At 52.2% G+C, this 25046-nt stretch overlaps 3 protein-coding genes across 3 annotated transcripts in view; 2 read left to right on the forward strand and 1 right to left on the reverse strand.

Annotated features, from left to right (window-relative positions):
- The window catches only part of PUS3 (pseudouridine synthase 3), a 68871-nt gene extending 62809 nt beyond the window's left edge, over positions 1-6062 (forward strand). Inside the window, exon 5 of the mRNA XM_073649063.1 lies at positions 5538-6062. Coding sequence (XP_073505164.1) covers positions 5538-5866 — 329 coding nt within the window. The 3' untranslated portion in view covers positions 5867-6062. The remainder of the gene's footprint in view (positions 1-5537) is intronic.
- A 3839-nt stretch (positions 6063-9901) lies between these two features.
- On the forward strand, positions 9902-14617 carry RPUSD4 (RNA pseudouridine synthase D4). The gene is made up of 7 exons (XM_073649069.1): positions 9902-10110; positions 12188-12290; positions 12360-12561; positions 12697-12790; positions 13156-13303; positions 13827-13924; positions 14008-14617. The coding sequence occupies exons 1-7, from the start codon at positions 10039-10041 to the stop codon at positions 14230-14232; spliced, it is 942 nt and encodes a 313-aa protein (XP_073505170.1). The 5' UTR covers positions 9902-10038; the 3' UTR covers positions 14233-14617.
- The window catches only part of SLC5A2 (solute carrier family 5 member 2), a 143362-nt gene continuing 132322 nt past the window's right edge, over positions 14007-25046 (reverse strand). The window contains exon 15 of the mRNA XM_073649068.1: positions 14007-14529. Within this exon, the coding sequence (XP_073505169.1) occupies positions 14387-14529 (143 nt within the window). The 3' untranslated portion in view covers positions 14007-14386. The remainder of the gene's footprint in view (positions 14530-25046) is intronic.

Raw genomic sequence — 25046 nt, forward strand, 5'->3', positions numbered from 1 at the left:
GAGTATAATACAGGAGGTAACTCGGGATCAGTAATGTAATGTATGTACACAGTGACTGCACCAGCAGAATAGTGAGTGCAGCTCTGGAGTATAATACAGGAGGTAACTCAGGATCAGTAATGTAATGTATGTACACAGTGACTCCACCAGCAGAATTGTGAGTGCAGCTCTGGAGTATAATACAGGACGTAGCTCAGGATCAGTAATGTAATGTATGTACACAGTGACTGTACCAGCAGAATAGTGAGTGCAGCTCTGGAGTATAATACAGGAGGTAACTCAGGATCAGTAATGTAATGTATGTACACAGTGACTCCACCAGCAGAAAAGTGAGTGCAGCTCTGGAGTATAATACAGGATGTAACTCGGGGTCGGTAATGTAATGTATGTATACAGGGACTGCACCAGCAGAATAGTGAGTGCAGCTCTGGAGGTATAATACAGGATGTAACTCAGGATCAGTAATGTAATGTATGTACACCGTGACTGCACCAGCAGAATAGTGAGTGCAGCTCTGGGGTATAATACAGGATGTAACTCAGGATCAGTAATGTAATGTATGTACACAGTGACTGCACCAGCAGAATAGTGAGTGCAGCTCTGGAGTATAATACAGGATGTAACTCAGGATCAGTAATGTAATGTATGTACACAGTGACTGCACCAGCAGAATAGTGAGTGCAGCTCTGGGGTATAATACAAGATGTTACTCAGGATCAGTAATGTAATGTATGTACACAGTGACTGCACCAGCAGAATAGTGAGTGCAGCTCTGGAGTATAATACAGGAGGTAACTCAGGATCAGTAATGTAATGTATGTACACAGTGACTGCACCAGCAGAATAGTGAGTGCAGCTCTGGAGTATAATACAGGATGTAACTCAGGATCAGTAATGTAATGTATGTACACAGTGACTGCACCAGCAGAATAGTGAGTGCAGCTCTGGAGTATAATACAGGATGTAACTCAGGATCAGTAATGTAATGTATGTACACAGTGACTGCACCAGCAGAATAGTGAGTGCAGCTCTGGAGTATAATACAGGAGGTAAGTCAGGATCAGTAATGTAATGTATGTACACAGTGACTGCACCAGCAGAATAGTGAGTGCAGCTCTGGAGTATAATACAGGAGGTAACTCAGGATCAGTAATGTAATGTATGTACGCAGTGACTGCACCAGCAGAATAGTGAGTGCAGCTCTGGAGTATAATACAGGAGGTAAGTCAGGATCAGTAATGTAATGTATGTACACAGTGACTGCACCAGCAGAATAGTGAGTGCAGCTCTGGGGTATAATACAGGAGGTAAGTCAGGATCAGTAATGTAATGTATGTACACAGTGACTGCACCAGCAGAATAGTGAGTGCAGCTCTGGAGTATAATACAGGATGTAACTCAGGATCAGTAATGTAATGTATGTACACAGTGACTGCACCAGCAGAATAGTGAGTGCAGCTCTGGGGTATAATACAGGAGGTAACTCAGGATCAGTAATGTAATGTATGTACACAGTGACTGCACCAGCAGAATAGTGAGTGCAGCTCTGGGGTATAATACAGGATGTAACTCAGAATCAGTAATGTAATGTATGTACACAGTGACTGCAGCAGCAGAATAGTGAGTGCAGCTCTGGAGTATAATACAGGATGTAACTCAGGATCAGTAATGTAATGTATGTACACAGTGACTGCACCAGCAGAATAGTGAGTGCAGCTCTGGGGTATAATACAGGAGGTAACTCAGGATCAGTAATGTAATGTATGTACACAGTGACTGCACCAGCAGAATAGTGAGTGCAGCTCTGGGGTATAATACAGGATGTAACTCAGAATCAGTAATGTAATGTATGTACACAGTGACTGCACCAGCAGAATAGTGAGTGCAGCTCTGGAGTATAATACAGGAGGTAACTCAGGATCAGTAATGTAATGTATGTACACAGTGACTCCACCAGCAGAATTGTGAGTGCAGCTCTGGAGTATAATACAGGACGTAGCTCAGGATCAGTAATGTAATGTATGTACACAGTGACTGTACCAGCAGAATAGTGAGTGCAGCTCTGGAGTATAATACAGGAGGTAAGTCAGGATCAGTAATGTAATGTATGTGCACAGTGACTGCACCAGCAGAATAGTGAGTGCAGCTCTGGAGTATAATACAGGAGGTAACTCAGGATCAGTAATGTATGTACACAGTGACTGCACCAGCAGAATAGTGAGTGCAGCTCTGGAGTATAATACAGGATGTAACTCAGGACCAGTAATGTAATGTATGTACACAGTGACTGCACCAGCAGAATAGTGAGCGCAGCTCTGGGGTATAATACAGGATGTAACTCAGGATCAGTAATGTAATGTATGTGCACAGTGACTGCACCAGCAGAATAGTGAGTGCAGCTCTGGAGTATAATACAGGAGGTAACTCAGGATCAGTAATGTATGTACACAGTGACTGCACCAGCAGAATAGTGAGTGCAGCTCTGGAGTATAATACAGGAGGTAACTCAGGATCAGTAATGTATGTACACAGTGACTGCACCAGCAGAATAGTGAGTGCAGCTCTGGAGTATAATACAGGAGGTAACTCAGGATCAGTAATGTATTGTATGTACACAGTGACTCCACCAGCAGAATTGTGAGTGCAGCTCTGGAGTATAATACAGGATGTAACTCAGGATCAGTAATGTAATGTAATGTATGTACACAGTGACTGTACCAGCAGAATAGTGAGTGCAGCTCTGGAGTATAATACAGGAGGTAACTCAGGATCAGTAATGTAATGTATGTACACAGTGACTGTACCAGCAGAATAGTGAGTGCAGCTCTGGAGTATAATACAGGAGGTAACTCGGGATCAGTAATGTAATGTATGTACACAGTGACTGCACCAGCAGAATAGTGAGTGCAGCTCTGGAGTATAATACAGGAGGTAACTCAGGATCAGTAATGTAATGTATGTACACAGTGACTCCACCAGCAGAATTGTGAGTGCAGCTCTGGAGTATAATACAGGACGTAGCTCAGGATCAGTAATGTAATGTATGTACACAGTGACTGTACCAGCAGAATAGTGAGTGCAGCTCTGGAGTATAATACAGGAGGTAACTCAGGATCAGTAATGTAATGTATGTACACAGTGACTCCACCAGCAGAAAAGTGAGTGCAGCTCTGGAGTATAATACAGGATGTAACTCGGGGTCGGTAATGTAATGTATGTATACAGTGACTGCACCAGCAGAATAGTGAGTGCAGCTCTGGAGGTATAATACAGGATGTAACTCAGGATCAGTAATGTAATGTATGTACACCGTGACTGCACCAGCAGAATAGTGAGTGCAGCTCTGGGGTATAATACAGGATGTAACTCAGGATCAGTAATGTAATGTATGTACACAGTGACTGCACCAGCAGAATAGTGAGTGCAGCTCTGGAGTATAATACAGGATGTAACTCAGGATCAGTAATGTAATGTAATGTATGTACACAGTGACTGCACCAGCAGAATAGTGAGTGCAGCTCTGGGGTATAATACAGGATGTAACTCAGGATCAGTAATGTAATGTATGTACACAGTGACTGCACCAGCAGAATAGTGAGTGCAGCTCTGGAGTATAATACAGGAGGTAACTCAGGATCAGTAATGTAATGTATGTACACAGTGACTGCACCAGCAGAATAGTGAGTGCAGCTCTGGAGTATAATACAGGAGGTAACTCAGGATCAGTAATGTAATGTATGTACACAGTGACTGCACCAGCAGAATAGTGAGTGCAGCTCTGGGGTATAATACAAGATGTTACTCAGGATCAGTAATGTAATGTATGTACACAGTGACTGCACCAGCAGAATAGTGAGTGCAGCTCTGGAGTATAATACAGGAGGTAACTCAGGATCAGTAATGTAATGTATGTACACAGTGATTGCACCAGCAGAATAGTGAGTGCAGCTCTGGAGTATAATACAGGAGGTAACTCAGGATCAGTAATGTAATGTATGTACACAGTGACTGCACCAGCAGAATAGTGAGTGCAGCTCTGGAGTATAATACAGGATGTAACTCAGGATCAGTAATGTAATGTATGTACACAGTGACTGCACCAGCAGAATAGTGAGTGCAGCTCTGGAGTATAATACAGGATGTAACTCAGGATCAGTAATGTAATGTATGTACACAGTGACTGCACCAGCAGAATAGTGAGCGCAGCTCTGGGGTATAATACAGGATGTAACTCAGGATCAGTAATGTAATGTATGTGCACAGTGACTGCACCAGCAGAATAGTGAGTGCAGCTCTGGAGTATAATACAGGATGTAACTCAGGATCAGTAATGTAATGTATGTACACAGTGACTGCACCAGCAGAATAGTGAGTGCAGCTCTGGAGTATAATACAGGAGGTAACTCAGGATCAGTAATGTAATGTATGTACACAGTGACTGCACCAGCAGAATAGTGAGTGCAGCTCTGGAGTATAATACAGGATGTAACTCGGGATCAGTAATGTAATGTATGTACACAGTGATTGCACCAGCAGAATAGTGAGTGCAGCTCTGGAGTATAATACAGGATGTAACTCAGGATCAGTAATGTAATGTATGTACACAGTGACTGCACCAGCAGAATAGTGAGTGCAGCTCTGGAGTATAATACAGGAGGTAACTCAGGATCAGTAATGTAATGTATGTACACAGTGACTGCACCAGCAGAATAGTGAGTGCAGCTCTGGAGTATAATACAGGATGTAACTCGGGATCAGTAATGTAATGTATGTACACAGTGATTGCACCAGCAGAATAGTGAGTGCAGCTCTGGGGTATAATACAGGATGTAACTCAGGATCAGTAATGTAATGTATGTACACCGTGACTGCACCAGCAGAATAGTGAGTGCAGCTCTGGGGTATAATACAGGAGGTAAGTCAGGATCAGTAATGTAATGTATGTACACAGTGACTGCACCAGCAGAATAGTGAGTGCAGCTCTGGAGTATAATACAGGATGTAACTCAGGATCAGTAATGTAATGTATGTACACAGTGACTGTACCAGCAGAATAGTGAGTGCAGCTCTGGGGTATAATACAGGATATAACTCAGGATCAGTAATGTAATGTATGTACACAGTGACTGTACCAGCAGAATAGTGAGTGCAGCTCTGGAGTATAATACAGGATGTAACTCAGGATCAGTAATGTAATGTATGTACACAGTGACTGTACCAGCAGAATAGTGAGTGCAGCTCTGGGGTATAATACAGGATATAACTCAGGATCAGTAATGTAATGTATGTACACAGTGATTGCACCAGCAGAATAGTGAGTGCAGCTCTGGAGTATAATACAGGATGTAACTCAGGATCAGTAATGTAATGTATGTACACCGTGACTGCACCAGCAGAATAGTGAGTGCAGCTCTGGGGTATAATACAGGATGTAAGTCAGGATCAGTAATGTAATGTATGTACACAGTGACTGTACCAGCAGAATAGTGAGTGCAGCTCTGGGGTATAATACAGGATGGCTTTCTGTGGCCCCACAGGTGAGGGCCGTGTCCCCTGGAGCCAGTGTGGGGCGGAGGTCGCTGCGCACAGTAATGGGCTGGTGGAAGGCGTCAGCGCTCGCAGCTACACCCCTCTGATGAAGAGAAATGTCGGTCAGGCCCTGGAGGAGCGTGTGCAGCATTATGTGCGGCGAGGAAGGATCACAGCGCCCCCTGATGTCTCCAGACTGGAAGCTGATGATGATCGGGAGGAGGGAGGATCCCGGGAGGAGGCCCTGAGCCTCGGAGAGAGCGCGCCCGAGCCCAGCGCCAAGAGGTCTCGCCGGGGGGAGGAGCCTGTGACCGCCTCTCCCATCTCTAAGCCCTAGAGGGTGCGGAGCTTCACTCGCTGACCGGCGCCCCCCTGGGTGGTGCCCAGTATTGCCGCTCAGCCACATTCATGTGAATCTTCTCGGCTGTGTAGCTGTGCAGTGATTGGCTGCAGCCTGAGCTCCGCCATCTTTCTCTTCAAGTTTCATGAACTTTTTTTTTTTGTTTGTTTTAATAAATTCATGAGAATTCGAAGCTTCTGATCTCATCAGTGTGCGGGGGAGGGGAGTCGCTGCATCCTGTGACCCCAGTAATGCTATGGGGGAGGGGAGTCGCTGCATCCTGTGACCCCAGTAATGCTATGGGGGAGGGGAGTCGCTGCATCCTCTGACCCCAGTAATGCTATGGGGGAGGGGAGTCGCTGCATCCAGTGACCCCAGTAATGCTATGGGGGAGGGGAGTCGCTGCATCCTGTGACCCCAGTAATGCTATGGGGGAGGGGAGTCGCTGCATCCAGTGACCCCAGTAATGCTATGGGGGAGGGGAGTCGCTGCATCCTGTGACCCCAGTAATGCTATGGGGGAGGGGAGTCGCTGCATCCAGTGACCCCAGTAATGCTATGGGGGAGGGGAGTCGCTGCATCCTGTGACCCCAGTAATGCTATGGGGGAGGGGAGTCGCTGCATCCTGTGACCCCAGTAATGCTATGGGGGAGGGGAGTCGCTGCATCCTGTGACCCCAGTAATGCTATGGGGGAGGGGAGTCGCTGCATCCTGTGACCCCAGTAATGCTATGGGGGAGGGGAGTCGCTGCATCCTGTGACCCCAGTAATGCTATGGGGGAGGGGAGTCGCTGCATCCTGTGACCCCAGTAATGCTATGGGGGAGGGGAGTCGCTGCATCCTGTGACCCCAGTAATGCTATGGGGGAGGGGAGTCGCTGCATCCTGTGACCCCAGTAATGCTATAGGGGAGGGGAGTCGCTGCATCCTGTGACCCCAGTAATGCTATGGGGGAGGGGAGTCGCTGCATCCAGTGACCCCAGTAATGCTACGGGGGAGGGGAGTCGCTGCATCCAGTGACCCCAGTAATGCTACGGGGGAGGGGAGTCGCTGCATCCAGTGACCCCAGTAATGCTACGGGGGAGGGGAGTCGCTGCATCCAGTGACCCCAGTAATGCTACGGGGGAGGGGAGTCGCTGCATCCAGTGACCCCAGTAATGCTACAGGGGAGGGGAGTCGCTGCATCCAGTGACCCCAGTAATGCTATGGAGGGGGGGAGTCGCTGCATCCAGTGACCCCAGTAATGCTACGGGGAAGGGGAGACGCTGCATCCAGTGACCCCAGTAATGCTACGGGGGAGGGGAGTCGCTGCATCCAGTGACCCCAGTAATGCTATGGGGGAGGGGAGTCGCTGCATCCAGTGACCCCAGTAATGCTATGGGGGAGGGGAGTCGCTGCATCCAGTGACCCCAGTAATGCTATGGGGGGGGGAGTCGCTGCATCCAGTGACCCCAGTAATGCTACGGGGGAGGGGAGACCCTGCATCCAGTGACCCCAGTAATGCTACGGGGGAGGGGAGTCGCTGCATCCAGTGACCCCAGTAATGCTATAGGGTAGGGGAGTCGCTGCATCCAGTGACCCCAGTAATGCTACGGGGGAGGGGAGACGCTGCATCCAGTGACCCCAGTAATGCTATGGGGGAGGGGAGACGCTGCATCCAGTGACCCCAGTAATGCTATGGGGGAGGGGAGTCGCTGCATCCTGTGACCCCAGTAATGCTATGGGGGAGGGGAGTCGCTGCATCCTGTGACCCCAGTAATGCTATGGGGGAGGGGAGTCGCTGCATCCTGTGACCCCAGTAATGCTACGGGGGAGGGGAGTCGCTGCATCCTGTGACCCCAGTAATGCTATGGGGGAGGGGAGTCGCTGCATCCTGTGACCCCAGTAATGCTATGGGGGAGGGGAGTCGCTGCATCCTGTGACCCCAGTAATGCTATGGGGGAGGGGAGTCGCTGCATCCTGTGACCCCAGTAATGCTACGGGGGAGGGGAGTCGCTGCATCCTGTGACCCCAGTAATGCTATGGGGGAGGGGAGTCGCTGCATCCTGTGACCCCAGTAATGCTATGGGGGAGGGGAGTCGCTGCATCCTGTGACCCCAGTAATGCTATGGGGGAGGGGAGTCGCTGCATCCAGTGACCCCAGTAATGCTATGGGGGAGGGGAGTCGCTGCATCCAGTGACCCCAGTAATGCTATGGGGGAGGGGAGTCGCTGCATCCAGTGACCCCAGTAATGCTATGGGGGAGGGGAGTCGCTGCATCCAGTGACCCCAGTAATGCTATGGGGGAGGGGAGTCGCTGCATCCAGTGACCCCAGTAATGCTACGGGGGAGGGGAGTCGCTGCATCCAGTGACCCCAGTAATGCTGCGGGGGAGGGGAGTCGCTGCATCCAGTGACCCCAGTAATGCTACGGGGGAGGGGAGTCGCTGCATCCAGTGACCCCAGTAATGCTACGGGGGAGGGGAGTCGCTGCATCCAGTGACCCCAGTAATGCTACGGGGGAGGGGAGTCGCTGCATCCAGTGACCCCAGTAATGCTATGGAGGGGGGGAGTCGCTGCATCCAGTGACCCCAGTAATGCTACGGGGAAGGGGAGTCGCTGCATCCAGTGACCCCAGTAATGCTATGGGGGAGGGGAGTCGCTGCATCCAGTGACCCCAGTAATGCTATGGGGGAGGGGAGTCGCTGCATCCAGTGACCCCAGTAATGCTATGGGGGGGGGGGAGTCGCTGCATCCAGTGACCCCAGTAATGCTACGGGGGAGGGGAGACCCTGCATCCAGTGACCTCAGTAATGCTACGGGGGAGGGGAGTCGCTGCATCCAGTGACCCCAGTAATGCTATGGGGGAGGGGAGTCGCTGCATCCAGTGACCCCAGTAATGCTATGGGGGAGGGGAGTCGCTGCATCCAGTGACCCCAGTAATGCTACGGGGGAGGGGAGACGCTGCATCCAGTGACCCCAGTAATGCTATGGGGGAGGGGAGACGCTGCATCCAGTGACCTCAGTAATGCTACGGGGGAGGGGAGACGCTGCATCCAGTGACCTCAGTAATGCTATGGGGGGGGGGAGTCGCTGCATCCAGTGACCCCAGTAATGCTATGGGGGGGGGGGGAGTCGCTGCATCCAGTGACCCCAGTAATGCTACGGGGGAGGGGAGACCCTGCATCCAGTGACCTCAGTAATGCTACGGGGGAGGGGAGTCGCTACATCCAGTGACCCCAGTAATGCTATGGGGGAGGGGAGTCGCTGCATCCAGTGACCCCAGTAATGCTATGGGGGAGGGGAGTCGCTGCATCCAGTGACCTCAGTAATGCTACGGGGGAGGGGAGACGCTGCATCCAGTGACCCCAGTAATGCTATGGGGGAGGGGAGTCGCTGCATCCAGTGACCTCAGTAATGCTACGGGGGAGGGGAGACGCTGCATCCAGTGACCTCAGTAATGCTACGGGGGAGGGGAGTCGCTGCATCCAGTGACCCCAGTAATGCTATAGGGGAGGGGAGTCGCTGCATCCAGTGACCCCAGTAATGCTACGGGGGAGGGGAGTCGCTGCATCCAGTGACCCCAGTAATGCTACGGGGGAGGGGAGTCGCTGCATCCAGTGACCCCAGTAATGCTATAGGGGAGGGGAGTCGCTGCATCCAGTGACCCCAGTAATGCTACGGAGGAGGGGAGTCGCTGCATCCAGTGACCCCAGTAATGCTACGGGGGAGGGGAGTCGCTGCATCCAGTGACCCCAGTAATGCTACGGGGGAGGGGAGTCGCTGCATCCAGTGACCCCAGTAATGCTACGGGGGAGGGGAGTCGCTGCATCCAGTGACCCCAGTAATGCTACGGGGGAGGGGAGTCGCTGCATCCAGTGACCCCAGTAATGCTATGGGGGAGGGGAGTCGCTGCATCCAGTGACCCCAGTAATGCTATGGAGGAGAGGGGAGTTGCTGCATCCAGTGACCCTAGTAATGCTATGGGGGAGTCGTGATGACCACCTTCCTGTCCCCTCCTCCTCTTCTAGGTCCCCCGTTGTTTGCAGGCTCTGGACTCCAGTCTGTTCTCTCCAGCAGTAAAGATGGCGCCTTCTGTGGTAATTGTGCCCTGAAGAAACATGGCGACTCTCGTTCTCAACTACAGCGGCCGCGGAGGTGTCTGGGTCACATGACCTTCCCCGTGGAGCAGAGATGGCGGCGCCGGGCGGTGGAGTGCGGGGGGCCCGGCTGATGGCGGAGCGTATCCGGGCAGAGAGGAGGGAGGTGAGGGGACTACAACGCCCAGCAGTGTCTGCGCCCAGCGTCATTACACCGGGGTCAACCGGAGCTGGGAGCGTCCGAGGAGAAAGCGAAATACGGGGGGAGCTGTACTGAGGGGTCCCGTCTATACGGGGGGATTATACGGATGGGTCCCGGCTGTGCGGAGAGATTATACGGAGGGGTCCCAGCTGTGCGAGGGGATTGTACGGAGGGGTCCCGGCTGTACGGAGGGGATTGTACGGAGGGGTCCCGGCTGTGCGGAGAGATTATACGGAGGGGTCCCAACTGTGCGAGGGGATTGTACGGAGGGGTCCCGGCTGTGCGGAGAGATTATACGGAGGGGTCCCAACTGTGCGAGGGGATTGTACGGAGGGGTCCCGGCTGTACGGAGGGGATTGTACGGAGGGGTCCCGGCTGTGCGGAGAGATTATACGGAGGGGTCCCAACTGTGCGAGGGGATTGTACGGAGGGGTCCCGGCTGTGCGAGGGGATTGTACGGAGGGGTCCCGGCTGTGCGAGGGGATTGTACGGAGGGGATTGTACGGAGGGGTCCCGGCTGTGCGAGGGGATTGTACGGAGGGGTCCCGGCTGTGCGAGGGGATTGTACGGAGGGGTCCCGGCTGTGCGAGGGGATTATACGGAGGGGTCCCGGCTGTGCGAGGGGATTGTACGGAGGGGTCCCGGCTGTGCGAGGGGATTGTACGGAGGGGTCCCGGCTGTGCGAGGGGATTGTACGGAGGGGTCCCGGCTGTGCGAGGGGATTGTACGGAGGGGTCCCGGCTGTGCGAGGGGATTGTACGGAGGGGTCCCGGCTGTGCGAGGGGATTGTACGGAGGGGTCCCGGCTGTGCGAGGGGGAGCTGTACGGAGGGGTCCCGGCTGTGCGAGGGGATTGTACGGAGGGGTCCCGGCTGTACGGAGGGGATTGTACGGAGGGGTCCCGGCTGTGCGGAGAGATTATACGGAGGGGTCCCAACTGTGCGAGGGGATTGTACGGAGGGGTCCCGGCTGTGCGAGGGGATTGTACGGAGGGGTCCCGGCTGTGCGAGGGGATTGTACGGAGGGGATTGTACGGAGGGGTCCCGGCTTTGCGGGGGGGGGGGGATTGTACGGAGGGGTCCCGGCTTTGCGGGGGGGGGGGGGATTGTACGGAGGGGTCCCGGCTGTGCGGGGGGGGGGGGGGATTGTACGGAGGGGTCCCGGCTTTGCGGGGGGGGGGGGGATTGTACGGAGGGGTCCCGGCTGTGCGAGGGGGAGCTGTACGGAGGGGTCCCGGCTGTGCGAGGGGATTGTACGGAGGGGTCCGGGCTGTGCGAGGGGATTGTACGGAGGGGTCCGGGCTGTGCGAGGGGATTGTACGGAGGGGTCCGGGCTGTGCGAGGGGATTGTACGGAGGGGTCCGGGCTGTGCGAGGGGATTGTACGGAGGGGTCCGGGCTGTGCGAGGGGATTGTACGGAGGGGTCCGGGCTGTGCGAGGGGATTGTACGGAGGGGTCCGGGCTGTGCGAGGGGATTGTACGGAGGGGTCCGGGCTGTGCGGGGGGGGAGGATTGTACGGAGGGGTCCCGGCCGTGCGGGGGGGGGGGATTGTACGGAGGGGTCCCGGCCGTGCGGCGGGGGGGGATTGTACGGAGGGATCCCGGCCGTGCGGGGGGGGGGCGGGATTGTACGGAGGGGTCCCGGCTGTGCGGGGGGGGGGGGGATTGTACGGAGGGGTCCCGGCTGTGCGGGGGGGGGGGGGATTGTACGGAGGGGTCCCGGCTGTGCGGGGGCGGGGGGGATTGTACGGGGGGGGGGATTGTACGGAGGGGTCCCGGCTGTGCGGGGGGGGGGGGGGATTGTACGGAGGGGTCCCGGCTTTGCGGGGGGGGGGGGGATTGTACGGAGGGGTCCCGGCTGTGCGGGGGGGGGGGATTGTACGGAGGGGTCCCGGCTGTGCGGAGGGATTATTCGGAGGGGTCCCCGCTGTGTGGGGGGAGCTGTGCGGAGGCATTATACGGAGGGGTCCCAGCTGTACGGAGCGGTCTGTGGCTCGTTGGGGGAGGGGTTGATCGCGTTGTCACTTGTTCCTCTGTCCCCAGGTGCCGCCTCTTCACGTTGCGCTGCACCAGTTACGGGGTTGGGTTGTGCGGTCGGACCCTGATCTCGTACTCATTAATAAGCCCCATGGACTTTCTACACACGGTGAGTATTCGGGGGGCTCTCTCCATTCCTGTGCATCCCGACCCCCCACTAACCCTCTGTCCCCCACAGGCGGCCCCTCCGTACAGCAGAGCATCACCTCTCTGCTCCCCGCTCTGTCGCAGAAGCTGTTTGGGAGGGGAGCGGAGCCCCTGCGGCTCTGCCATCGTCTGGACAAGGACACGACCGGGGCGGTGATTCTGGCGCGCAGCGCGGAGGCCGCAGAGCGAGTGCAGAGCCTGATGCGGGAGCGCAGGATCCAGAGGGTGTACTGGTGAGAGCTGGGGTCGGCCCATCACTGAGACCCCCCATACAGTGTAGCCCCTCATCCTCTGCTGACAGCCTGAGTACATGTGTGAGAGGTTGTCAGCAACCACCATTGCTGACTACAGATGTGGTTGTATTTCAGGGCCGTGTGTCTGGGGGTCCCGGCCCCACAGGAGGGGATTGTGGATATTCCCATCATAGAGCGGGAGACGCCCGGACCCCAGAGACATTACAAGGTGCGCCTCCTCTCTGTCCTCCTCTCTGTCCTCCTCTCTGTCCTCCTCTCTGTCCTCCTCTCACCCGTCTCTCACCCGTCTCTCACCCGTCTCTCACCCGTCTCTCACCCGTCTCTCACCCGTCTCTCACCCGTCTCTCACCCGTCTCTCACCCGTCTCTCACCCGTCTCTCACCCGTCTCTCACCCGTCTCTCACCCGTCTCTCACCCGTCTCTCGGCCCTCCTCTCACCCGTCTCTCGGCCCTCCTCTCACCCGTCTCTCGGCCCTCCTCTCACCCGTCTCTCGGCCCTCCTCTCACCCGTCTCTCGGCCCTCCTCTCACCCGTCTCTCGGCCCTCCTCTCACCCGTCTCTCGGTCCTCTCAGATGTCTCTGTGTCCGAGGTTCCGGGTCTCATCAGACGGTTCTGTGCTCCGGTCTCGTGTCAGCGGTTCTGCTCATGAGGCAGTGACACAATACAGGACACTGGGGACGTCATCAGGGGCTTCACTGCTGGAGCTGCAGCCGCTCACAGGTACGGATCGGGGGACCAACGCTGCGCCTCACGGGTAGGGACCGGGGGACCAACGCTGCGCCTCACGGGTAGGGACCGGGGGACCAACGCTGCGCCTCACGGGTAGGGACCGGGGGACCAACGCTGCGCCTCACGGGTAGGGACCGGGGGACCAACGCTGCGCCTCACGGGTAGGGACCGGGGGACCAACGCTGCGCCTCACGGGTAGGGACCGGGGGACCAACGCTGCGCCTCACGGGCACGGCCCGGGGGACCAACGCTGCGCCTCACGGGCACGGCCCGGGGGACCAACGCTGCGCCTCACGGGCACGGCCCGGGGGACCAACGCTGCGCCTCACGGGCACGGCCCGGGGGACCAACGCTGCGCCTCACGGGCACGGCCCGGGGGACACCCAGCGCTCGCCCCCTCACGGTACAGATGGGGGGTAGTGGCGGCCATTTTTGTTGGTGTGACTGACGCCTGGCATTAGGTGCGGTCTCGTATCATGTGCAGCTGTCTCTCACACGCTCGGTCTGTCTCTAGGAGTGAAGCATCAGTTACGGGCTCATCTGGCGCTCGCATTGAACTGTCCGGTTCTTGGAGACCACAAGTATTCGCACTGGGGTCGCTTGGCCCCGCAGGTAATGGCCGCCCCTGGGTCGTATCTATGTGACCGCTGCTGTGCAAAGTCATGGATGTCACTAATACTCCCTGCCTCCCACAGAAGCTGCCGCAGCCCCTGCTCCGCGCACTCGCCCTGATGCCGCCACAGACGCGCTCCCTGCTCCTCCATCTTCATGCTGCTCAGATCACACTGCCGCTCTCAGCCGGGCGTGACCCTATTATTCTGCGCTGTCCCCCCCCCAAACACTTCCTGAGGACCCTCCGAAAACTGCAGCTCCCAGCCCCTATCCTGCAGAGCAGCGGGGACCCCCAGGAGGACGCGTAGACACCGGGGCGAGGAGGAGGACGCGTAGACACCGGGGCGAGGAGGAGGACGCGTAGACACCGGGGCGAGGAGGAGGACGCGTAGACACCGGGGCGAGGAGGAGGACGCGTAGACACCGGGGCGAGGAGGAGGAGCCTTTATTGTTACAGACGCCTCAGGCGTAATAAGCCCAGAGGAAGATGGCACAGCTCATCATGACCAAGGCGTTGGCGTTCACCAGCCGGGCATGGCGGGGCTTCTCCTGGATGTTGGGGGGCGCCGCCGATCCCTTGTCCTGTGCAGTGCAGTCATGGCGTCCTGTGTGGGGGAGAGAGGAGGTTACTGGAGCCTCGTCGTTCTGCTACATCTGACCGGAAATAAAACTTTATTCTGTGCAATGCAAAAATCTCAATCGTTCTTTTGCTTGTAAATGTTGGACACAGACAGGATCACCCTGAGGGGGCAGGCTTGTGCAGCAGCACAGAGTATTTCTGCAGATTAGTATGGAGAGGTAGGAATGGTCACTGCCATCCACGCCGCCCCTGTTCCAGCAGCCCCCGAGATGCCGCCATACAGGAGGGTACTATGGCGGCGCCGGCAGGATGAGACGTTCCTGCTCTGGTGATTTAGCTCCCAAACTTGGGGGTAAGAAGTTCAGTAGTTTGGGAACTCCCCGACAAAGGCCCCGCTCTGGCCAGGACCGGACACCATCTGCTCCTCCAGTACATCGGGGGCGCTGTTACTGCATCTAAGGCTCACACCGGTGACTGTCGCTGCCGGCGGAGACGCGGCTCCTTCACCTCTGCTCTCACTTTGTCTGAGCATCGCTCCTCGGCTTCCTGGGTCCCCGGGTGTCGTGTGCTCCGGATGAGTCAACGTTTGGGCCGGAATCGTGGCCCCTAGTGTGGACTCTCATCTGCTGTTATAGAGGAGTGAGGGCCAGTGATCCAGCTCCCATTGGCATAAGGCTGCGCTCACTGCGAGCACCAGGGCTGTGGAGTCTGAGTTGGTGTCCATTTTGTTGGAGTTGGACCGACTCCTAAAATGTATAATTGGGCACTATAGTACGATGCAGGATGTGCTGTAAGGAAAGTGATGAAATGTCCTATAAATGCCTGTTCTGTTCCTGATCTCAGAATCTCTGCTTTTAGTTGAGATGAATCTGTGCTGCACTTTACGCACACGCTCAGTAGTGACGGGGGCTGCGCTTTACGCGCACGCTCAGTAGTGACGGGGGCTGCGCTTTACGCGCACGCTCAGTAGTGACGGGGGCTGCGCTTTACGCGCACGCTCAGTAGTGACGGGGGCTGCGCTTTACGCGCACGCTCAGTAGTGGCCGGGGGCTGCGCTTTACGCGCACGCTCAGTAGTGGCCGGGGGCTGCGCTTTACGCGCACGCTCAGTAGTGGCCGGGGGCTGCGCTTTACGCGCACGATCAGTAGTGGCCGGGGGCTGCGCTTTACGCGCACGCTCAGTAGTGGCCGGGGGCTGCGCTTTACGCGCACGCTCAGTAGTGGCCGGGGGCTGCGCTTTACGCGCACGCTCAGTAGTGGCCGGGGGCTGCGCTTTACGCGCACGCTCAGTAGTGGCCGGGGGCTGCGCTTTACGCGCACGCTCAGTAGTGGCCGGGGGCTGCGCTTTACGCGCACGCTCAGTAGTGGCCGGGGGCTGCGCTTTACGCGCACGCTCAGTAGTGGCCGGGGGCTGCGCTTTATATATAGTGGATGGAAACTGCTGGTTTCAACTGTGCATAAAGACACATCTGCAGGTTCTTCTCAATATCTGACATGAAATCAGAATAAACCTTTCCCGTTTTAGGACAATTAGGATTTTACCATAATGTTTAATATTTGCCAAATGCCGGAATAATGAGACAGAAGGTTTCAGGCATTTTTATTACTTACTGCAGAGTCAGAAGTTTCCGTCCATTTCATTAGTATTTGGTGCCATTGCCCTTACACTGAATGACTTGGGTCACACGTTCGGGATTTCCTTCCAGAAGCTTCTCACAGTAGTTGGTGGAATTTGGGCCGATTCCTCCTGACAGAACTGGTGTAACTGATCCAGGTTTGGAGGTCGCGTTGCTCGGCGCTCGCAGCCTTTTCAGCTTTGCCCAAATATTTTCAATAGGATTGAGATCAGGGCTTTCTGATGGCCACTCCAAAACATTGACTTTGTTATCCTTAAGCCACTTTGTTACCATTTCGGCAGTATGTTTCGGGTCATTGTCCATTTGGAAGACCCATTTCCGCAGAAGCTTTAACTTCCTGGCTGACGTTTTGAGATGTTGCATCAGTATTGCCACATAATCTTCTTTTCTCATGATGGCATCTATTTTGTGAAGGGCACCAGTCCTTCCTGCTGCAAAAGAACCCCACAGCATGATGCTGCCACCCCCGTGTTTCACAGTTGGGATGGTGTTCTTAGGCTTCCAAGCTTCTCCCTTTTTCCTCCAAACGTAACGATGGTCATTATGCCCAAAAAGTTCAATTTCAGTTTCATCAGACCACTGGACATGACTCCAAAAATTAAGGTCTTTGTTCCTGTGTGCATTTGCAAATATTAATCTGGCTTTTTATGTTTCTTTTGGAGTAATGACGTCTTCCTGGCAGAGTGGGCTTTCAGCCCATGTTGATACAGTACTCGTTACACTGTGGATATTGACACAATCTTACCAGCTTCCACCATCATCTTCACAAGGTCTTTTGCTTTTGTCCTTGGGTTGATATGCACATGTCGGACCAAAGCACGTTCATCTCTGGGACACAGAACCCGTCTCCTTCCTGAGCGGTATGATGGCTGGACATTCTCATCTTGTTTGTATTTGCGTATAATTGTTTGTACAGATGAACGAGACACCTTCAGGTATCTTGAAATTGTACTCAAGGATGAGCCAGACTTGTGCAAGTCCACAATTCTCTTCCTGATATCTTGGCTGATTTCTTAAGACTTTCCCATGATGCTACACAAAGAAGCAGTGTGTTTCAGGTGTGCATTAAAATACATCAACACGTGTGTCTCTAATTAACTCAGAAGCTTCCAAACACCATATGGGCCATCCAGAATGTTTAAAGGCATAGTAACCTTAGTGTATGGAAACTTTTGACTTTGCAGTAAGTAATAAAAATGCTGTGACGATACAGCGTAAAATCTTAATTATACCAGACATACTTTCTGATGGCAAGAGCAGTATACCTCTTATTTTTATGTTGACTTTTTAACCTGTGTTCTTCTTTAGTTGATTTATACAAATACTGGTCTCTGTAAGGCTGTGTGCCCACGATGCGTTTTTTAAGTGTTTCCGCAGCGGCAGAAACGCTTACAAAACGCTTGATAGAAGGTCTGCCATGTTCCCCAATGATAATCTGCATGTGCTGTGCACATGCTGCCAAAATTTCCGCTGCTCATTATCGCTGCGGAAAAAAAGGCAGCACTACCAATTATTTTGCTGAAGCGCGCCATTTTCGCCGCCATTGACTTGCATTGGATCGCATGTAATCCGCATCACTGCATCTGTACATGCAGAATCCATGCGTTTCAATGTGCGGATGGTACCCGGGTGTGGAGGAGAGGAGACTCTCCCCCGGACCCCCCCCCTACCATAGAACCTGTAAAAAAAAAGAATAAAATAAATCTATACTCACCTTCTCATAGCCCCCGGTGTGCTTGTCTTGGTTTGCCGGCAGATCGCGGTGGACTGAAGGATCTGCGCTGACGTCATTTAGTCATGTGACGGCAGGTCCTTCAGTGTACCGCAAGCTGCCGGCAAGTCAGGATGGAGCGAAGCAAGACTGCGGGGGCCATCAGAAAGTAAGTATAGATTTATTTTTTACCATTCTTTTATGGTCGCACTATATATGCCGGTTGCATGGATTTATATCGTGTGACCAAGTTGTCAAGCACTTTCCAAGTGATGCTAAAATCGCTTGTCAACCCGCATGTCCCTGGCAGGAAAAACGCACGCACAATCCGCACGTACAATCCGCATGCGTTTTTTTCTGCAGGGAGATGCAGAAACGCTCAGGAAAAAATCCGGAGCATTTCTGCATCGTGGGCACATAGCCTTACTTTGATTGTTGTGGTCTCTTTGATTCTAAAACAATGATGTTGATTTAAACATCAACTATGTAAATAGATTAGCTCAAACAATGGTAGTTGAGCCCCTGTGAGTAATGCCCCTGTGAGTAATGCCCTCCCTAACCCCAAACTGTGACTGATGACCTTTATATGTAAATAGAAAAAGGGTTTATCTATCCTGCTGAAAAGAGACTTGGAACAGAGAATCAAGGAGCATCAGAAAGACTTTACAAGGAGAATGAGAGACATCCTTCAGGACAGCAGTTGGATTGCATGGCATTACCCAAAGAGACACAGATTTAAATTCTAGATGATTCTAGCCTAAGGGTTTCTGACTGGAAAAAATATGGATCTGCTCCATTAACCATCACAGAGACATTTTGGGGAGACCCGGTTGGGATGAAGAAGTCACCTGGCCCCATGGATATGTTGTTTGGGGTTGCCAGGAGCGACTCACCAGTCGCCTGGAACCCTTAGAGACATTCGGAGAAGGCAGATTGGGACCTACCGGTCATCTGGCCCCATGGAAACTCTCGGAGAGGCCGGGTTGGGACCCTCGGGTCTCTTGGCCTTGTACTTTAATGGACTGCTAGCTTCCTATACTATGTCACACTTATATTTAAATTTGCTTTGTGATGTGAAACATTTAAGACAAAGATAACACAAGTAAACACAAAATGCAGTTTTTAAATGAATGTCTTTATTAAGAGGAAAATAAATCCAAACCTACAGGGCCCTGTGTGAAAAAGTGATTGCCCACCTTAAAACATAAATTATCTGTGGTTTATCACCTCTTTGGGAAGCTGAGTACAATTTCCCTCACCACACACAGGCCTGATTACTGCCACATCTGTTCTCAATCAAGAAATCACTTAAATAGGACCTGCCTGACAAAGTGAAGTAGACCAAAAGATCCTCAAAAGCTAGACATCATGCTGCGATCCAAAGAAATTCAGGAACAAATGAGAAACAAAGTAATTGAGATCTATCAATCTGGAAATGGTTATAAAGGCATTTTTAAAGCTTTGGGACTCCAGCGAACCACAATGAGAGCCATTATCCACAAATGGCGAAAACATGGAACAGTGGTGGTTTTGGTTGTCCGGTCCAGGAGTGGCTGGACAACCAAAATTACCCCAAGAGCGCAGCAACGACTCATCCAAGAGGTCACAAAAGACCCCACAACAACATCCAAAGAACTGCAGGCCTCACTTTCCTCAGTGAAGGTCAGTGTTCATGACTCCACCATAAGAAAGAGACTGGGCAAAAATGGGAACTCTGCCATGCATGCAAGACGAAAACCACTGCTGAGCAAAAAGAACATATAGGCTTGTCTCCGTTTTGCCAGAAAACATCTTGATGATCGTTAAGACTTTTGGGAGAATACTCTGTGGACTGACGAGACTGTTTTTGGAAGGTGTATGTCCCGTTACATCTGGCGTCAAAGTAACACAGCATTTCAGAAGAACAACATCATACCAACAGTAAAATATGGTGGTGGTAGTGTGATGGTCTGGGGCTGTTTTGCTGCTTCAGGACCTGGAAGACTTGCTATGGTAAATGGAACCATGAATTCTGCTGTTTACCAAAAATACTGAAGGAGAACGTCCAGCCATCTGTTCATGAACTCAAGCTGAAGCGCGCTTAGTTTATTCCGCAGGACAATGACCGAAAGCACACCAGCAAGTCCACCTCTGAATGGCTTTAGAAAAACAAAATTAAGACTTTGGGGTGGCTTAGTCAAAATTCTGACCTTATTCCGATTTGAGATGCTGTGGCCTGACCTTAAAAAGGTGGTTCATGCTCGGAAACCTCCAGTGTGGCTGAATTACAACAATTCTGCAAAGATGAGCTGCGAAAATTCCTCCAGAGCGTTGTAAAGACTCATTGCCAGTTATCACAAACACTTGATTGCAGTTGTTGCTGCGAAGGGCGGCCCAACCAGTTATTAGGTTTAGGGGGCAATCACTTTTTCACACAGGACCCTGTAGGTTTGGATTTCTTTTTCCCTTAATAATAAAGACCTTCATTTAAAAACTGAATTTTGTGGTTACTTGAGTTATCTTTGTCTAATATTTCAATTTGCTTTGTGATCTGAAACATTTAAAGTGTGACAAACATACAAAAGAATAAGAAATCAGGAAGGGGGCAAATACTTTCACACCACTGTAGATATGGATGCAGGAATACCAACTCCTGACTAATCTCAGGGGGGCTCATGAATATCATACCTTGTGTTCCCTCCCCTTAATGGACAAAAGAATGGCGATTGGTTTTGATGATTGAACAGGCCCCCACCCCCATTCACTGACATCTCACATCTCCAGCTTTCCCAGTATGGTTCTGGAGTTGCGCTCTACTGCCGGTCGCCTGGACAATGACGGTGGCGTCTCATCCTTGCGCTCCATGGACACAGCGGATGTGACGTCTTATCTGGCGTCACTAAAGAGCACCAAAACTATTTAAAGATACGCAACGTTGTTATCAATAGTGTACCTGTACAGCGGAGAGGAGGTGACTGATTAGGGTTATTGATAGTGTACCTGTACAGAGGAGAGGAGGTGACTGATTAGGGTTATTGATAGTGTACCTGTACAGAGGAGAGGAGGTGACTGATTAGGGTTATTGATAGTGTACCTGTACAGCGGAGAGGAGGTGACTGATTAGGGTTATTGATAGTGTACCTGTACAGCGGAGAGGAGGTGACAGATTAGGGTTATTGATAGTGTACCTGTACAGAGGAGAGGAGGTGACTGATTAGGGTTATTGATAGTGTACCTGTACAGCGGAGAGGAGGTGACTGATTAGGGTTATTGATAGTGTACCTGTACAGAGGAGAGGAGGTGACTGATTAGGGTTATTGATAGTGTACCTGTACAGCGGAGAGGAGGTGACTGATTAGGGTTATTGATAGTGTACCTGTACAGCGGAGAGGAGGTGACAGATTAGGGTTATTAATAGTGTACCTGTACAGCGGAGAGGAGGTGACTGATTAGGGTTATTGATAGTGTACCTGAACCGAGGAGAGGAGGTGACTGATTAGGGTTATTGATAGTGTACCTGTACAGCGGAGAGGAGGTGACAGATTAGGGTTATTGATAGTGTACCTGTACAGCGGAGAGGAGGTGACTGATTAGGGTTATTGATAGTGTACCTGTACAGCGGAGAGGAGGTGACAGATTAGGGTTATTGATAGTGTACCTGTACAGCGGAGAGGAGGTGACTGATTAGGGTTATTGATAGTGTACCTGTACAGCGGAGAGGAGGTGACTGATTAGGGTTATTGATAGTGTACCTGTACAGCGGAGAGGAGGTGACAGATTAGGGTTATTGATAGTGTACCTGTACAGAGGAGAGGAGGTGACAGATTAGGGTTATTGATAGTGTACCTGTACAGAGGAGAGGAGGTGACAGATTAGAGTTATTGATAGTGTACTTGAACCGAGGAGAGGAGGTGACAGATTAGGGTTATTGATAGTGTACCTGTACAGAGGAGAGGAGGTGACTGATTAGTTATTGATAGTGTACCTGTACAGAGGAGAGGAGGTGACAGATTAGGGTTATTGATAGTGTACCTGTACAGAGGAGAGGAGGTGACAGATTAGGGTTATTGATAGTCTACCTGTACAGAGGAGAGGAGGTGACAGATTAGGGTTATTGATAGTGTACCTGAACCGAGGAGAGGAGGTGACAGATTAGGGTTATTGATAGTGTACCTGTACAGAGGAGAGGAGGTGACAGATTAGGGTTATTGATAGTGTACCTGAACCGAGGAGAGGAGGTGACAGATTAGGGTTATTGATAGTGTACCTGTACAGAGGAGAGGAGGTGACAGATTAGGGTTATTGATAGTGTACCTGTACAGAGGAGAGGAGGTGACAGATTAGGGTTATCGATAGTGTACCGATACAGAGGAGAGGAGGTGACAGATTAGGGTTATCGATAGTGTACCGGTATCCAGGAGAGGTGGTGACAGATTAGGGTTATTGATAGTGTACCGGTATCCAGGAGAGGTGATGACAGATTAGGGTTATCGATAGTGTACCGGTATCCAGGAGAGGAGGTGACAGATTAGGGTTATTGATAGTGTACCGGTATCCAGGAGAGGTGGTGACAGATTAGGGTTATCGATAGTGTACCGGTATCCAGGAGAGGAGGTGAAAGATTAGGGTTATCGATAGTGTACCGGTATCCAGGAGAGGAGGTGACAGATTAGGGTTATTGATAGTGTACCTGTACAGAGGAGAGGAGGTGATAGATTAGGGTTATTAATAGTGTACCTGTACAGAGGAGAGGAGGTGACAGATTAGGGTTATTGATAGTGTACCGGTATCCAGGAGAGGTGGTGACAGATTAGGGTTATTGATAGTGTACCGGTATCCAGGAGAGGAGGTGACAGATTAGGGTTATTGATAGTGTACCGGTATCCAGGAGAGGTGGTGACAGATTAGGGTTATTGATAGTGTACCGGTATCCAGGAGAGGTGGTGACAGATTAGGGTTATTGATAGTGTACCGGTATCCAGGAGAGGAGGTGATAGATTAGGGTTATTAATAGTGTACCTGTACAGAGGAGAGGAGGTGACAGATTAGGGTTATTGATAGTGTACCGGTATCCAGGAGAGGAGGTGATAGATTAGGGTTATTGATAGTGTACCTGTACAGAGGAGAGGAGGTGACAGATTAGGGTTATCGATAGTGTACCTGTACAGAGGAGAGGAGGTGACAGATTAGGGTTATTGATAGTGTACCTGTACAGAGGAGAGGTGGTGACAGATTAGGGTTATTGATAGTGTACCTGTACAGAGGAGAGGAGGTGACAGATTAGGGTTATTGATAGTGTACCGGTATCCAGGAGAGGTGGTGACAGATTAGGGTTATTGATAGTGTACCGGTATCCAGGAGAGGTGGTGACAGATTAGGGTTATTGATAGTGTACCGGTATCCAGGAGAGGTGGTGACAGATTAGGGTTATTGATAGTGTACCTGTACAGAGGAGAGGAGGTGACAGATTAGGGTTATTGATAGTGTACCGGTATCCAGGAGCGGAGGTGACAGATTAGGGTTATTGATAGTGTACCTGTACAGAGGAGAGGTGGTGACAGATTAGGGTTATTGATAGTGTACCGGTATCCAGGAGAGGAGGTGACAGATTAGGGTTATTGATAGTGTACCTGTACAGAGGAGAGGAGGTGACAGATTAGGGTTATCGATAGTGTACCTGTACAGAGGAGAGGAGGTGACAGATTAGGGTTATCGATAGTGTACCGGTACCCAGGAGAGGAGGTGACAGATTAGTTAGAGAGACATTCTTTGTGGATAATTTCTCACTCAGATACTCTTGGATGCATCCTTGGAGGTTTATTCTGGCTTTATCATATTGTGTTTTGTCTTTTTTAGGTTTTCTTGGTGTAAGATTGGAGTGAGAGGAGTGATGGAGGACAGAGACCCCGGGGGCGGTGCTTTATTGGGTTGTCCCTTTTTCTGCCTCTTTGTCACCTCCTCTCTCCCTTCCCCCACTCTCTGTATTTTCTTAGGTTTCCACTCTCTCAGGACGGTGTATATTCTGGTGTGTAATACATTACATGTGAGGAGGCCCAGTAGTTTATATATAACGTTCCTTTGCCACTTTTGCCTTATGTGGAGGAATTGTGGGACTTCTGTTGCCATGGTGAGGAGGGGAGACGTCCACTAACTATGACTATGACTAAGGAGCTTCGATCATATGATCACCTCCTGGATTGGACGGTGCGGCGCATGCGCACATGAATGTTACCTGTGATTGATGAACCTCTCCTCATTGGCCCGTGGCTACCTAGACAACGAGGATGCTTTAAAGGGAACCTGTCACGTCCTGGCTGCCCTCTACACGGCCCCCATAGTGGTGTTAGTGATGCAATGTGCCTCACTAACCAGCTGTTTTCATGAACATTGGGGCAGCTATAATGATTTTATAACGTTTAATATACTTAGATACTACCTGCTCACTCAGTCCTAGGGGTGTGATTCTGCTATTCCATCAGGGGCGGGCGCCGCATTCACTCACTGCTGGCAAGCACTGATATTGTGGGGCGCAGGCGCACTTGTATGTCTCCGGCCGCCTGCGCAGTGAGGCTCTGTCATTACCAGCTTCACTGCGCATGCGCTATGACGCTCTATTCCCCGCACATGCGCACTGAGGCTCTGTCATTACTAGCTTCACTGCGCATGCACTATGACGCTCTATTCCCCGCGCATGCGCACTGAGGCTCTGTCATTACTAGCTTCACTGCGCATGCACTATGACGCTCTATTCCCCGTGCATGCCCACTGAGGCTCTGTCATTACCAGCTTCACTGCGCATGCGCTATGACGCTCTATTCCCCGCGCATGCGCACTGAGGCTCTGTCATTACCAGCTTCACTGCGCATGCACTATGATGCTCTATCCCCGCGCATGCGCAGTGAGGCTCTGTCATTACTAGCTTCACTGCGCATGCGCTATGACGCTCTATTCCCCGTGCATGCCCACTGAGGCTCTGTCATCACCAGCTTCACTGCGCATGCGCTATGACGCACTATGTTCCCCGTGCATGCGCTCTGAGGCTCTGTCATTACCAGCTTCACTGTGCATGCGCTATGACGCACTATGTTCCCCGTGCATGCGCACTGAGGCTCTGTCATTACCAGTTTCACTGCGCATGCGCTATGACGCACTATGTTCCCCGTGCATGCGCACTGAGGCTCTGTCATTACCAGCTTCACTGCGCATGCGCTATGAC

The sequence above is a fragment of the Phyllobates terribilis genome, unplaced genomic scaffold, assembly GCF_046119375.1.
Source record: "Phyllobates terribilis strain yellow unplaced genomic scaffold, ASM4611937v1 Scaffold_9__5_contigs__length_417890890, whole genome shotgun sequence".
Taxonomy (NCBI): Eukaryota; Metazoa; Chordata; class Amphibia; order Anura; family Dendrobatidae; genus Phyllobates; species Phyllobates terribilis.

Coding starts and splice junctions, on each gene's coding strand:
- RPUSD4 (XM_073649069.1), top strand. CDS start 10,039: ATGGCGGCGCCGGGCGGTGGAGTGCGGGGGGCCCGGCTGATGGCGGAG. Junction 12,562..12,696: donor AGGATCCAGAGGGTGTACTG/GTGAGAGCTGGG, acceptor GTTGTATTTCAG/GGCCGTGTGTCTGGGGGTCC. Junction 12,791..13,155: donor GACCCCAGAGACATTACAAG/GTGCGCCTCCTC, acceptor CGGTCCTCTCAG/ATGTCTCTGTGTCCGAGGTT.